The sequence below is a fragment of the Notamacropus eugenii genome, chromosome 1 (genome assembly GCF_028372415.1).
Source record: "Notamacropus eugenii isolate mMacEug1 chromosome 1, mMacEug1.pri_v2, whole genome shotgun sequence".
Taxonomy (NCBI): Eukaryota; Metazoa; Chordata; class Mammalia; order Diprotodontia; family Macropodidae; genus Notamacropus; species Notamacropus eugenii.
In genome coordinates this window covers 629003338-629019715 of record NC_092872.1, presented here as the reverse complement: position 1 = coordinate 629019715, position 16378 = coordinate 629003338, and the positions used below count along the sequence as shown (strand labels likewise).

Genomic DNA, 16378 nt, shown 5'->3' with positions numbered 1-16378 from the left:
TTGAATTAACCAGATGCTGCCCTCTGCTGACTACTGAGATAGAGAATGAGAGACAAGAGACAGGGAGAGACAGAGAGACATAGAGACAAAAAGAGAAGATAGACAGACAGAAACAGAGATAAAGAGAAACAACTTGGATAGCGTGCCAGGTCCGGACTCAGGAAGACCTAGTCTTAGATACTTTCTAGCTGTGTGATCGCAAGTCATTTAACCTATGTGCTACAGTTTCTTTTTCTGTAGAATGGGGGCCATAATAGCACCTACCTTCTAGGACTGTTGAGAGGTTTGAAAGAGATTGATAATTGTAAAGCGCTTAGTAGAGTGCCTGGCACATAGTAAGCGCTATAAATGGTGGCTATTATTAGCTATTATAAAGAGACTGATGGAGGTAGCAAGAGACAATGACAGACACTGATAGAGAGATACAGAGACAGAAAGAAAACAGGAGAGACAGAAAGATAGCAACAGATTCAGGGAAAGATGGGGGTGGAGACAGAAAAAGACAGAATGACAGAGAGAGAGAAAAGGAGAGAGAGGGAAAGAAAGACAGAGGTGGGGGAGACAGAGACAGACAGACTGACGGACGGAGACAGGGACAGAGACAGTCAGAGAGAGGTGGCAGCCTAGCATAGCCCACAACTGCGCTCCTCCAGCGTTGTAAAGTGTTAAAAGCACTCTCCTCACCAATAACCCGCAGGAGGCGGTGGTGCAAATACAGGTATTCCCGTTTTACAGATTAAGAACCTGAGGGTCACACAGCGAGTGCGGAGCCGGACCCAAAAGCCGCATTTGGTAGCCCAGGGCTCTCTGCCTCCCTCCGCCGGGAGGGCACATTTTCCACCAGTCACTGGGCACACCTTTCTATGCTGTATTTCGGAGGTTGAGGAGAAAAATTAAGTAAGGAGCCCAGAAGAGATGCTGTGGAAAATGCATTCAACCAACAGAAAGAGCGACGTAGTGATCCGAGAACTAGGAGATCCCAGGACTAGGCTAGCCCGGGGGCCAGGACTTCAGCAGGGACACACCTCCGCGCGCTCCTGCTGTTAGATTAATCTGGCCAGGCTATCTGCCAAGCGTAGGTGGGCGGAGTCGGGAGGCGGAGTCTGCACACCCTGGGAATCCCCGGCAGAGGGAGCTCCCGGGAGTCGGGAGACCTCGCGCAGCTCTCGCGAGAGACGAGACTTCCTGCGAAGGCACCGGAAGAAGTTCCTTCGCTGCATGGCCACCCCCTGAGCCTTCTGAAGTAACACGTTGGGGAACGGTACCGACCGGCACCATGCAGTCAGATGACGTAAGTTTCCTCGGCTTTTACCGGGACCCAGGGGGCGTCGGGGGAGACGCGACTCCGCCCCTTTCCCGTGCCAGGCAGGGGCTGACCCCGGCACTTGCCCCCAAACCAAGTCACCGGGTGAAGCCACGCCGAGGCTCGCGCTTGTCTTAGAACGAGACCGAAGTGTCCACGCGCTCCGACCCGGGCGGGGGAGCCCCGCCTCAGTAGCGTGCCTTAAGCTGTTAGCTTTGTAAGAGAGACGGCGAGAAAGAGGCAGACAATGGGAATAATGAAAGGACTGCGCGGACCCGGCCGACCCAGCCTCCAAGGCGCCCTGGCCGTCCTGCCCAGGGTTTAACTGTACATGGTCATGATTTCCCCTCCCCCTTTTCCAACTCGTGAAGCACGGAGGACCCCCCCCCCCGACATTGCAGACGTAATGAACATGACCCTTAATGAACTTAGCCCTCGGGGTTTAAGTGCACCTCGCCGAGGTGGATGCTCCTTTTGTGCGTTACTTTGGTGCCGGTATTGAGGAGATACGGGGTAAAGATCCTTGGCTTCCATTACCATCATGCTGTGCCCGGGTCCTCCCGACTGGAGAGAACTGAGGCCTGGAGGCCCATTGACCGGGCCTAGGCAGCCCACGTTAGCATTGGCGGCCGGAGGGTGTGTGGGGTGGCCGGGCTTCAGACCCAGGCCGCTGGAATCAAGACTGTGAGCCCAGGACGGGTTTCCTTTTTGGTTTTGTACTCCGGGCTCCAAGCCCAGTGCTGCTTAGCAGAGTGCTGGCATTGCTGGAACAACGGCTGGCATTTATATGGTCTTTAAGGTTGGCAAGGCCCTTTACCGATGTTACCTCCTTCGATCCTCACAGCAGCCCTGAGAGGTGGGTGCTGTTATATCCGCATTTTACAGATGAGGAAATTGAGGCAGGCAGGTTAAATGACTTGACCAGAATCACCAGGCGATAAGTGTCTGGGACTGTGTTTGAGCTCAGGTCAGCCCAGTACTGACCGCTGTGCCTGCCAGATTCCCGTGTAAACTCCTTCCCCGCTGCCAGGTCGTACTTACTACTGCTGCCGGTGTAATCTGCTTTATGCTTGGATCTACCCATGGATCCGCTTTTTTGCTAAAAAGTCTTCTGCCCTTCCCTTTTGCCTAACTGTGAAATTTGAACTCCCTGTGTTTGCCAGAGCACAGGACTGAACATCTGGCAGTGTGACCCCGGGCTAGACATTTAATCTCTTTCTCCCTCAGTTTTCTCATCTGTAAAATGGGTATATACCTACCTCGCAGGGTTGTTGTGAGGATCAGTGGAGATAATATTTGAGTGCTATATAAATGCTAACTATCCTTGCTATTCTTTTAGAAGGCCCTTACCTTTGCGATCTTAGCTCATATTTGCTATCTCCAAAACGCACCATTTTTTTCCTGCTTGCTGTCTACAGGGTGTCTGGAAATGACCTGTCCTGTACTTTCTGGGGTTTTAGGAAGAATAACAAAATAGAGGTGCTAGATTTAGAACTGGAGGGGACTTTAGAAGTCATCTAGGCCAGCTCTCTCATTTTTCGGATAAGGAGAGCAAGTGTCTGAGCTGAGATTTAATCTGACTCCAAATCCAGCATTCCTTGTATCCTCCCTCATGCAGCCCTTTTATGTACACACAAGATTTATATAGGGAAGATGGGAGGTCATCTGATAGGGGAAGGCATTAGCAGCTGGAGGGAGTGTGTTTTCTGTGAAAGGCCTCCTGCAGAAGATGGGCTTTGGATCCGAGTATTGAAGGAAGCTAGGAAAACTGCAAGGCAGAGATGTGGGCAGAACATTCCAGGCATAAGGGATATCCAGTGCCAAGTTATAAAGTAGGCAGATGAAGTTCAAGGAACTGCCATTAGGTCATTGTAGCTGCATTAAGGAGTTATGGGTGTGTGTAATTGGGGGGGGGGGGTGGTAGGGGCAGGGAGTAATGTGTAAGAACGCTGGAAAGGTAGGAAAGGGATTATAAAGCACTTTAATTGCATATATAATTGTACTAGATAATCTCCGGGGTTCCTTCTCCCATATCTGTGATTCTAAATCCTACCTATCCTTTGAGGCTCATTTTAAATGCTACCTCTTCCATGAAAGCTTCCCTAATTCTCCTCTCCTCCCTTTATCAGTAAATATCCTTCCCCTTTCTAACTCCCACCCTTAGGACCTTGAAGAGCACTTGATTTGCACCCTATATATTTGAAGCATTGTGGTATAGTGGATAGAATATCAGAGTTGGTAAGATCTAGGTTCATACTTTGCCTGTGATACTGGCTGTGCAGTCCTGGGCAGTTATCCTCTATATGCTTTGGGAACAGTGCCCCAGCATTTACCCTTGGTGCTGGTGTACACTGGACTTTTTTGGAAATTCTCTTATATAAGCTTATAATAAGTACAGAAGTCACAGAAATTTTCCCCATGTTTATATAGACACATATTATTTTACGTTATAATTACTTGTGTGTATGAACACATGAGGGCATGGACTTTGTCTTATTTAATCTTGTATTTTGTCCAGCCTTTATCACAGTGCTCTGTACCCAGTACGTGCATGCTAGATAGCTGTTGATGTTGATGAATTTAGGAAACTCTCCTGTGTATACAAATTATGGGGAATACATCCCTCAGATCATAGTTTGGTTTGTGAGAATGATTTTGGGATGGGGAAATCAGGCTAACAGTTTTTCTCTATCTTCAAAAGTTAGGCCATTCTGCCAAACACTTCTTCCTTTCATCTTGGAACAGCATTTAGAGCTGTAAGGATCCATAGAACTTGACCCTCTTATTTTACTTATTGATCTTTAGATTGGGAAAGTAACTTGCCCAAAGTCACATAGCTAGTTTAATGGTATATCTGTGTTCAGCTCTTCTGACTCTTAGGTCAGTTCTACCCGCTATCTCATACTGTCTCTCATCTTCCCTAAGTATGTTTTGCCAGGCCTGCTTTCATCTGTAAGGCAAGGTTTATATGTTTGTGCCTGTTAGTCAGAACTAATGGGTATTTTCCCTTTTGTCTTTGCAGGTTATCTGGGATGTGCTTGGAAACAAGCAGTTCTGTTCTTACAAAATGAAGTGAGAATCTAATTTCAGTTTTAGTGGGGGGGTTTTCTAGTAGAATACTAGCAATTCATATTACTGTCTCTTTGCTCCTGCACCTTAGAACCAAGACCCAGAACTTTTGTCGAAATGAGTATAACCTGACTGGATTATGCAACCGTTCATCCTGCCCATTAGCAAACAGCCAGTATGCTACCATCAAAGAAGAGAAAGGTAAGAACCCAGTTTTTGTTCTTTATAGGATTGCCCAATAAGCTTTTGTGAACCTCTTTTGAGTGTCAGTGTTCACAGTAATAGTGGCACATATTCTTCCTTTCTCAGGTCAGTGCTACTTGTATATGAAGGTGATAGAACGAGCAGCTTTTCCTAGGCGCATGTGGGAGCGGGTAAGAATAAGAGGTGAAAAAAAAAAAAAAGAAGCTGTGTGCCTGTTCTGTCTACTGCCTACCCTAGTTGTTTTAGTCCTTCTTCAGGGTTTAACAGGGTGCTCTGAAATGCAATTGCTTAAGCTACCTTAATTGATATCTGTTTGAAAGATCTTTGGAGAACCTTCCTGATAGAAACTAATTGGCCATTAGAAAAGAAAAAGACCTTTCCATTTTCCATTCTCACTTTCAGCTTCTTTGGTTTGGCAGGTCCGACTCAGTAAGAATTATGAGAAAGCTCTGGAGCAAATAGATGAAAATCTTATTTATTGGCCTCGCTTCCTTCGGCATAGATGTAAGCAGCGGTTCACCAAGATCACCCAGTACCTGATTCGAATCCGTAAACTCACTTTGAAGCGACAGTAAGTGCCATGATCCTCCCTTAATTCTTATTGGTTCTTGATTCACTGCACTTCCAGTGAGCTGCTACAGCCCTCTGATGCCTTTGGGCTTGGCATTAAGTAGTCTTTTCTGACAAGTTATTGGAAAGAGAGGAAAGGAAATGACATGAAGCTGAACAGCTTATTTGTCTTTAGATATTCAAGATTGTGCCTTTTGCAATGAAGTATTGTATTGCAAAAACTATAGAAAGTGATTATGATTATTATACTTTTAAAAATGCTAGTGAAGAAACTTTTTTTCAAGGCATCAGCTACTGAAAACTTGAAATTACTGTTCAGTCCTACTACTATCCTTTATCACTTTAGTGACTAACCAACATTCCTTAATGTGGCAGATATGTCAGTATTTCACAGATAATTCCCTATTCATTGTTCACCAAAGCATTCATCTTGGGATTATTAATAAAGATTTTGTAGAGTTGAGAATGGCAGAGTGGTTAGAATGCCAGACCTGAAGTCAGGAAGACTCATCTTCCTGAGTTCAAATCTGGCCTCAGACAGTTACTATCTATGTGACTCTGAAGTTACTTCATCCTATTTGTCTCAGTTTCCTCATCTGTAACAAGAGCTGGAGAAGGTAATGGTAAACCATTCCAGTATTTTTGTCCAGAAAACCCCAAATGGGGTCATGAAGAGTCGGATATGCCTGAAAATGTCTGAACAGCGGAGCTGAGAAAGGCGTAGAGGTGGTTATTAATGTGCTCTGGATCCCTTTTTTTTTTTTTGGTGGTAATAAGCCCATAATTTTTTCCAAGCACTTAGTATCCTTTCCTTCAGGTATCTGGAAAATTACTCCTTTACAACCCTCAACATTCTATTATTTCTAGCATGAGCCTACTCTTTGTATACTTGGCCTGGTCCCACCACTCTTCCTTCCATCTCTGTTTAATTTAGTTCCATTTCTACTCCTGTAATTCATCACGGACTACAATTTTAGTTTCCCTTAGTGGTGACTCCACTGTTATTTAATAGAGAGAATATATAATTTGTTGTGCAAATCTGGATAGATTTTTTTCCATTTTTTTTTTTTGTCCTTCAGGTTTCATTTTTAAATACTCAAGATAATTGGCTTAATTGGATATCTTGCCAAGTGTTCTGAAAATTTGGGCTTTTTTCCTTCCATTGTTTCTTGCTGTATTAGTAAGACGGTTCATAATTTTTTGGCATTCTCCTTTACAAGATTTTAGAAATGAGTTTATATTATTAAACCATAGTTGCCTTTAGATTTTTCTGATTGGCATTAAGATTTGCTGTTTTGAATTGCTTTCAAGGCTCTTTTTATTTACTCTTGCAGGCCTATTTGTATTGCTTAAACTAACTTAGGAAAATGGTGATAGTGAAATCTTTGTTTTACTCGTTATCCTCCTTTTTTGAAAAATCAAAATATAAAATATGTATCATTTGTAAAACTTATGTATATTCTTCTGATGTTTATTCTAATTTGATACAGTAATCTGGCTATATCCACGTGATTGGGAAATGACTACAATACTGGAAACTACTTGTTTTCTGTCAGGAAAAAATTAATTAACTACATTTTTGTGATGTTATTTAATGCTTGCATTGTCTTTGGACCTGCCAATTCCCTTTCTCCTTCCTTTCTTCCAAACTCTCTCCCTCTGTCTCGCCCTCTCTCCAGCTCTTCTTTTTATTTTTTTTAATTCTGAACTTAAACACCAAAAAAGAACATTTCTACATATGTAACAGAACATAAAAAAAAGGATTTTGCATGAAATTATGAGTCTCCATTTCAGTTTGCTTTTAAGTATATATGTATGTATGTGTGTAATTTCAAATGCTACTGTAACAACTGCCCTTTTTGTGCTTCTTTCTTTTCTCTTTTTTTGCATTTTAAAAATTTTCATTGACCCTCTTTTTGTCCATCACTATTACTTCTCTCTCCTCTCCCTCTCATCTCCCCCACACCCCAAATTAAAAACAGAAAGGAAGAAATAGTTATAACACATGACCATAGTCTAGCAAAAAGATGCACACAATGGCCATAATTAACTTAGGTCTTTTTTATACCCTGAGTCCCATCACTTCTTTGTAATTTGTCAAGAAGTGGCTACATTCTTCATCATAGGTTCTCTCACAAGACTGGGTTGGTCGTTGCTTAATAGAAATTTTAAAGTATTTTAGAGGTTTTTTCCTTTTCAGTATATGAGTTTATCATTGTAAAAAATGTTCTTCTGGTTCTTTTCACTTCACTTTGCATTAATTTATACTTCTCAGGATCCTTTCGATCATTTTTGTGGTATAATAATATAACATTATGTTCATATACCATAGTATGGTTAGCCATTCTCTAGTTGATGGGTTCCCTCCCTCATTTATTTATTTTTCCTTTTAATCACCTTTCAGGATTCTGAAGTTTGTTTTGCTTATGACTGTTTTCTCCCCTGTATTATCCTTCTTAACACTGTCCTCCCCCACACACTTGTTTTCCTGTTGAGTTTGATGTATTTCTACAACAAATTATGTATGTGTGAGCTCAACTCTCTTTTGTTTTATTTAAGAGTGAGATTCATCTGATGGCTGCTCGCCTTCCCCTTCTTGTTTCTATACCTTTATGTACCCCAATTATGAGAAATAGACAGCTCTCCTCCCCTTTTTTCTCCTTTCCACCCTAGTGTATTCCTTTTATGCTGTTAGAGTGTATTCCTCTCTTCTCTTTCAGCCAGCAGAAATTTGCCTTTTCTTGCCATCTTCTCTTCCCTAAGTCTGTGCTTTCAAGAAGCTTACATTCTAATGGTAGAGAAAACAATTACCTATATAAATATACTCAAAATATAAAATGAATAAATATAAACATGCACAAAAGTAGTTAAATATAAGGTAGTTTGGGAAGGAAGGCACTAGTAGCTAGAAGGATCATTAAAGGCTTCACTCAGAAGGTGGTGCTTGGAGTGCTTTTTTAATGGATTTTTTTATTTTAAAAAATTGCATTTTTTTCAGGCAGCAAAAATCTGCTTTCCAAGCCTCCCACTCCAATTGAGAACTAAAGAAAAACAAATCCTCTTACAAACATGTATTGTCAAGCAAAACAAATTTCCACATTGGCCATCACCTCCCCTCCCCCCGTTTGTCTCATTCTACTCTCTGAGTCCTTCACCTTTCTCTCAGAAAGTGAGTAGCATGTTTCAGCATTAGTTCTTTGGAATCAAAATTGGAATTACAGTGTTAAGAGTATCTATATCCTTCAAAGAAGTTTACCTTTTTTGTTCACTCTGCATCAGAGAAGGTGTTGTGCTCTATGAGCAAAGCAGAATTGAAGTAGCTCAAAAGAAACACCAGATATGCAAATTTAGAGACATGGCCCCTCCAGATGTTCATATAGACTATTTGTTCCCACCCTGTGGTGGAGCATTCCAAGCTCTTACTACTCTCAGCCACAGTCAGACACTTTGGAACTTGACTCTAACACAGTGATGTCATTTTGGTCCTCTTGAAGAACAAAGGGCAACAACCAGCATCAATTAATATAGGTCTTACAGGTTTCTCTGAAACATCCCTTTCATTGTTACTTATATCACAGTAGTATTCCGTCACATTTTTATAGCATAATTTGTTCATTCATTCCTCAGATTATGAGCACCCCTCAGATTCTCATTCTTTACCAACTCAAAGAGAGCTGGAGGTGTTTTAGACATCCTTAGGTGGAGCTTGGTTTGCTTAGGATTAATCCCTTCCTTAATCTGTCCTCCCTCTAATCTGTTTTTTCCTTTTCTCCTCTTTCTCTCCTATTTGTTGAGTGAAAATGTACACAACTGTGTGTATGTGTGTGTGTGTGCATGCTTTACACTCACATTCTTACTTCCTTTAACCAGTTCAGATAAGAGTGAAGTTGAAGTGTCAGCTCTTCTCTACGCCCTTGATGGTATAAATGTCTGCCTGTATGCTCTGATTACGTGAGATAATTTTTTTCTAACTTTCCTTTCCCTTGTTCCTCCCTGCGCTCCAGGCGTATTGGTCTTCCCATCTCTTTGCATTTTTTTTTTCTTAAGGTCATCCAGACATAACAGAGCCCCTCCCAGGGCTTGTTTAATTAGATTTTTTCTCTCTGAATCCTGATAGTAGGGTTCAGAGGGGACACATGTATCATCTCCCCATATTAGAATGTGAACAGTTTATCCTGGTTTAGTCCTTTGTCATTGTTTGGTTATATTTACCTTTTTATGTTTCTCTCAACTGCTGATGAAGCTGGAACTGAGTTCCTGTTCCTCTCCTGGGGTCAGAATCACATCCCTGCTATTTTCTTCTGACTTTTCTGTTTGCTTGGTACGTAGCCTAAGGCCTATGGCTGCTTTCTGCCCCAGAATGCTACCGGGGCATAGGTGCTTTTCTTGGTTTGCCCTGGATCAATGACCTGGAACTGTGTAATGGGTGCCAAAGCTGCCAGTTGGCATCTGTTCTTTTGTAAGGCATTAGTAGGCATCTGGGACCTCCTTTTGGGGGCATAGTTTCTTTCCTGGCTCTAGATTGTTCCTGATCAGGGTGCCCCTGGTCACACCACATTTCTAGTGTCCGTAGACTTCTTTGTCTTCCTGTGTTAACCTGAGCTAGAAAAATGACTTACTATGATTTTTTTTCTTGCATTTCCCCATCAAGATTCAATCTGGTGCATTTTTTAGATCTGTTTGGAGGAATTTTGGGGGTGGTGGTAGTGAACTGTACTACTTCCTGCTACTCTGCCATTTTGGTTCCCTTTCCCCCTTTGTCTTTCCCCTCTTAAAACCCGAAGAATAGGACCGATCAACCCTTCAGGTCTTCTAGTTTTCTAATTTAGAATTTAACCTACTTTAGTTCTCTTTGAAGACATTCTGAAAAGACTTGTTTTATTGCATCTCCCCCTACCCCAATCTTCCAGTTGCTCAAATAAATTTACCTTTTTTATGACTTGATTCTTGGATTTGCCTTTCGGAGTTCCTCCACAGCTCTGGTCTTTGCATCCAAAATACATGAAAGTCCTTTATTTTATTAAAGGTCTATTTTCCCCTTATAGGATTATACACTTTTTTTTTCAGAATAAATTATTCTTGGTTATAAATCTATATTATTTTCCTTTTGGAAGATTGTTTCTAGGCTCTCTTGTTTATAGTTGAATCTTTCAGGTCTGTGTGATCCTGACTTTCCGACTCTCTTCTTAAGAGTATTTATGTTATGTTGGCACATCAAGACTTCAGTAGAGCCTACACATCTTTGGCCTCTAGTTTCCTACTTCAAAACTATGTTTTCCAGTGTATTTTTCACTGCCCTATCCATGTTCAACTTTGCGTTGAAGTCATTAAAATATATGTTGACACTCAAACCTGTGATTTTGTCAGTGATGGAAATCTTATTGCAGTACCTATGACTTGGAAATAAATCCTGGGGAGTTGACTGAGACACAAACTATAACTGGCTTGGCCAGGTTCATATATCTAATATACGTTAGAGTTGGGATTTGTACCCAGATCTTTCTGAGACCTCAAGCCCAGCACTGTACTATGCTACCTGTACTTTATGCATTAAAATACATGTCTGTTTAATTTGGAGGGTGTTTTTAAGTCCTTTGAAGTTTTATCTTCTATTGCAGGGGTTCGTAACCTTTCATATATCATGATTATGATACACATTTCAGAATAATGTTCTTAAATGCATAAAATAGAATACGTAGAACTACAAAGGAAACCATCTATATTGAAAAACAATTGCAAGAATATTTTTAAAACAAAGTCATGGGCCCCAGGTTAAGAACATGTTCTATTTATTGCATGTTGAAGAATAAACTGCAGTTATTTTCATGATTATCTTTTTGTAAATGATAATGTGAGATGATTGGCATCTCATAAAAAGATATTTTATGTTGTCTTTGGGCATACAGTACCATGAACCCAACTCCTTTATTTTCTTTTCCAAAGAGAACCTTTGATCATCCTTTCATTTACCTACAACTTTCTTTGATCTTCAGATTTCATATATAGAAAGAAAGTTGAGATTGATTGAGATGATCAGGTTCTCCTGTAATGTCCACCTCTTGATTACTGAACAAATATCTCAGCTTTACTATTACTGTCACTACTACCAGCACCACTGCTGACATTTATATAATCTTTGCTTGGAACCTCAAGCCTTTATGACACAGTGGAACCTGCAGAGTTTGTGCTTGATACCATAGCCTAAATCCCAGAACCACCTCCAGGCCACATTGATGCACCTCAAAGGGACACTGTGGAAGTTGTAGGCTTGTCTTTTTGAGCCAAGCCCTAGAAAGTCAACCCTTGTCTCCTTCATTTTGTAAGAGAGTAGAAGAATTTGTTGTTTTCCTGATTTGTAGAAGATGTTGTTTCCCTACTTAATGTGTATTTCTTTCTTATAGGAGGAAACTTGTTCCCTTGAGCAAAAAGGTGGAAAGGCGTGAAAAAAGACGAGAGGTAAAATTATTTTGGGGCACAAGGAAGGAACTTCTGAGAATCGTTTGATTAGCTTTGTGTCCGAGCTGCCCATAGTTTAGATTTTGACTGGAAAAAGAGAACTATTGCTTCATCCCCCAGTGTTGAAAAAAAATGTTTTCCATAATACCAACATTACTGTACCAAGGCTTTTATCCCATATTAAGTGTTGGTATTTTTAGGGTATATGGAATATACCAGAAGGAAAACCACATTAATAGTTTGTTCTGTGGTTGTTTCTTCCTTTGGAGATTATTTGGCATTTGTGTATAATAAATAGTTAAAGGTGATCATTTTGCTACATTCCTGACTGCTTGCTCTCTCCCAAACTCGTTTCATATTTCCAGCTTGGTGTCCTACGAGCATGTCAAGCTCATCATGTCTGAAACTGGCCTCACTCATCTTGTTTCATCTCTTAAACCATTTCTTTTTATCCTCATTTCTATTAACCCGGAGATGGAGCCACTGGACCTAGAGTCAGGGAGACCCAGGTCCAAATTCCATCTGTGACACTTGCTAGCTTTCACCTCTGCCTGCCTCAATTTTTTTATTTGAAAAATGGGGGTGATCACAGCACCTACTTCCAGGGTTCTCATAAAGATCAAATATTCATAAATGACTTTGCAGACCAAACTTTAAAGTGTTTAGATGCTGGCTATTATTATTATCAGTGGCATTGATGTTTTGTCTCTTCCAGGTTATCATGCTTCTTCCATAATATCAGTAGTAAAATCACATTCTCTCACATTTTTCAGCCTTCCTATTCCTTCTACCACCACTCTAATTCCGGTCCTTTTGTACCTTTAGCTAAGCCTATTATAGTAGACTGTTAATTGGTTCCAGTATATCTAACTTCAGTTCACCCTGTGTACTCATGAGTAAGTCAGTTGTTTTGTAGTTTTAAAGTGTAATATAAATATCTCATTATTATTAATATAGTTGCTTTACAGTGTGGTAGCTTTAAATTGTCTGGCCTCGTCTCTTATTATTCCTCTGTGACAAACTGGACAACTAAGTATTTCTCAAGTAGCCCTGTGCTTTTCTACTCATTCTCCTCCTCCTATAACTTGTTCCAGCTAAATAACCCTCTTTGCCTCTTCTCATGCTATATCCCCCCATTGACTTTCTTGCCCCAGCTCCCCATCGCTTATCTATACAAATCCTAATCTGTCTAACTCCTTTCAGAATTGTAAAGTACTAGTTAACACGTTGTGTCTCTCATCTGTCACTTAACACAATCTACCTTGTAGGGTTTCATTTTTTCATCTTTGTCTTTAAAGGCAAAGATCTTGTTTTATTGCTATTAGTATCCTCAGTGCTTTGAATATAGTAGGCACACCATGAAATTGAGCTGACCTTCTTTCAGGGTGGCTAGTGATTGTAAAGATGGGCAGGCAAGGGATGGGGAGGTGTGAGGAAGTTTGGGGAGAAGGAATTCTGCCCTGGCATAAGGCCTGTGAAGTTTGTCTTTGTCTTTTCTGCTACTCTTTAAATCACCTCTCCAGTGATGTCTTTCTTTTACTCAAGTAAAGTTTGGTTCTGATAAGCTACAAACCTCCCTCCCACTAGTAATGTGTTAAAAATGTTTTATACATAGTCATTTGGAAAATGAAACTAGAAGGACCTTGCTTTCCTTTGGATGATGAATTCTGTGAAAGCAGAGATCATTATATGAAAGCTTCTAATTCTTAGTATTCCTTAGCACCATTACGTTTTTTAGAACATTACAAATATTAATGGTGACTCTTCCTAGCCTTTGCAAAGTTGAGGACTCTGGACTCCTCAATCCTAGAGATTATTATACTTGTGCAGAGCTCTTTGCATGTAAAATGGCTTTGTCCACATTTGTTTTAAAATGTTATAATGAAGGTATTTGTTGGGTGTTAACTTTGTAGAAATGATTGAGGCAATTTTATAGAATAATTTAGGAAAAGAAATTCCTTGTAGTGCTACTACTGATACTAGAACATGTATACTTTCTTGCAGAAACCTTTTAGCTCTTCAGATTTAAGGGTGCTAATTTTTTCTTTATATTGATGCAATACATATTTTTTTCTTTTAGGAAAAAGCATTAATAGCTGCTCAGCTAGATAATGCAATAGAAAAGGAATTATTGGAGAGGCTTAAACAAGATACGGTAAGATAATGGATAAGACGGGGTTGTGTAATTCAGATTTTTCAGACTGTTTTCTTTGCTAGTGAAAATTGGGAATCTTTAATTTTTTTTTGGTGAGGGCATCTGCAGGAGAGGGGACCTGAGTACAAGAAGGTAGAAGAGAATCCTGGTTTTTTTCAATATCTTCCATAGAGGGAATTTTATGGGTGTAGTAAAAAGATTTGGAATCAGAATTGAATTGAAATCTTGGCTGTGAATACTAGTTTTATGACTGTTGACAAGTACCTTGAATTCTTTGAGCCTTAGTTCCCTCATTTGTAAAACATGGATAACAATTGCATTACCTCCCTCACAGGGTTTTTGTAAGAAAAATGAAAATGCTTTTCAAGCCATAAAACACTATAAATTGGGGTTATTTTTTATTTTATTTAATACTAATTACTGCTGTTTTTGCTTAGTATTGAAAATGAGGTAGAGGTACTTTTAAGAGTCTGGTGTTTGACCACTGGGATAATACATATACAAATGTATACATATACACACACATGTATATATACATACACATATGTACATACATATACGTGTGTGTGTGTATAAAATGACTTGAACTTAATTAACATATAGCATCTACAACCTTATACCTACACAGCACTGGGAAGAAGGGGAAATGATTGGGTAATATGCTTGTTAGAAAGTGGAATTCCAGGTCCTTTTTTCTGTTGTGATTAAAGCCAAATCTATACGTTCTGTTCTTCAGTATGGTGACATCTACAACTTCCCCATTCATGCCTTTGACAAAGCTTTGGAACATCAGGAGGCTGAAAGCGACACCTCAGATACTGAAGAGAAAGATGAAGAGGAGGAAGAAGATGATGATGTAAACTTTGCTGACATTCTTCATACATTTACATGACTCCTGTAGGACTAGTTCCTTATAAACAACCAGAATAACTTACATCTTCAGTTCCCTTTGCCAGAAAGAACTATTTGGTTCTGATTGCTAGTTATCGTTCACCTGCCTTGCCTGTAACCAAGCAATTGCTGATGGGTGGATGTCTGATTTTTCTCAGTTCATTATTGAAACTTACCAAGAGTCAAAGGAATTTCCTAAACTGTACCTAAGTTTACGGGAGGTACATTGCCTTTAAAATTATTTTAGTCTTTATTTCAGCTAGTCAAATCAGTTTAATTGAAGTTGAGCAAGTAGATGTTTTTGATCACATGGCAGGTTTCTTAGTAAATGTTTGTTATGAACAATATTTTATTTAAGTTGACTACATATTAACTGTTTGGGAGCCTTTTCTATTAACATAAAATCCATCAGTCAGTTAACAGTGAATGCTTTCCTACTTTGCTTATTTGTAATTCTAAGAGAATTTGTGTTAAGGTGAGTGGGAATGCATTTCAGCAAGTAATAACAGCTAGGTTTGCATACGTATGCCTAAAGTGTAAACTATTTTTACCTTGTTGCTTCTTCCTTTAATTGGTAAATCCTTTTGACCCTTTAAAATACCATCACCACCACTAGAAGATAGCCAGATCCTGCTTTACTCTGATAGGATTTCTTTAATGCATCATTTTGAGATATTATAAAAGGTGCTGGCCACCTGTAGCCAGTCTTGATCCTTCCGGTTGTGTTTTGGATCTAAAAGGGATGATCTCTTTCAGGACTTGAACAAAAGGGAATTTGTGGCAGATGATGAGGTGGAAGAGAGTGACATCAGTGATTTTGAGGTAAGCTGTATAGGTACAAAAGGATCTGTCATGGCAGGTTGGAGAGATGGAACATGAGGATTATTCAAAGTAACAGGAAACTCACGAATAGCCAGTTTCTAAATTTTTAGAGCATAAGCCGTGATTGTGTGGCTCTCACTGGAGATAGTGGGAGGGGATGGAAAGGGACTTTGTAAATTAGTTGGTCTACCTGGGTAATGATTATACTTTGTGCTTTTTTTTGCCACTTTCACTCCTTACTAGGACATGGATAAATTAGAAGCTACCAGTGAAGAAGATGAAGAGGAGAAATCCATTGAAGAGGAAGAAAAAGCTGTTACTGCCAAACACAAAGGCAAAGCCCCATTGAAAGGCCCAGTGAAGAGAAAGCGAGCCTATGTGGAAATAGAATACGAGCAAGAGACAGAAACAGTGACCAGACCCCAGACTGCTTGATTGCCTTCAGGCATTTTGTAAAAAGACAGAAATAGGAATGAGTATTCTCATTTTTCTATCTTTTAAAAGATCTTTCCTCTCTCATTTTGTGTTTTAACACAAAATTTTGTTTTTTAACACACTATTTGTCATCCAAATGCTCATACTTTTTCTCTTTGTGAAGGGGTGGAGAAAACCTTAAATTTTGATCAGGATTTTCATGGCAGAGGCAGATATATTAAGTTGGGCTGGAGAAGGCTCACAGGTTGGAGTTAAGCTTGTGGATAGAAACATTCCAGCAGCCTTAGAATGGCATATAATTTCCCACTTGAATTTACTCTTGTTGTTCAGTCATGTCTGACTGATTCATTTGGGATTTTCTTGGCAAAGATACTAAAGTGGTGTGCCATTTCCTTCTCCATCTCATTTTACAAATGAGGAAACTGAGGCAAACAGGCTTAAGTGACTTGCCCAGCATCACACAGCTAATAAAT

At 40.0% G+C, this 16378-nt stretch overlaps 1 protein-coding gene across 1 annotated transcript; it reads left to right on the top strand.

Moving 5' to 3' along the window:
* The first annotated feature begins 723 nt into the window (after positions 1-723).
* On the top strand, positions 724-16029 carry MAK16 (MAK16 homolog). Its single transcript, XM_072635225.1, has 10 exons — positions 724-1291; positions 4326-4375; positions 4464-4573; positions 4682-4746; positions 4996-5147; positions 11548-11602; positions 13683-13757; positions 14494-14613; positions 15405-15470; positions 15714-16029. Exons 1-10 carry the CDS (start codon positions 1277-1279, stop codon positions 15903-15905), a joined length of 900 nt encoding a protein of 299 aa, XP_072491326.1. The 5' UTR covers positions 724-1276; the 3' UTR covers positions 15906-16029.
* Positions 16030-16378: the final 349 nt, after the last annotated feature.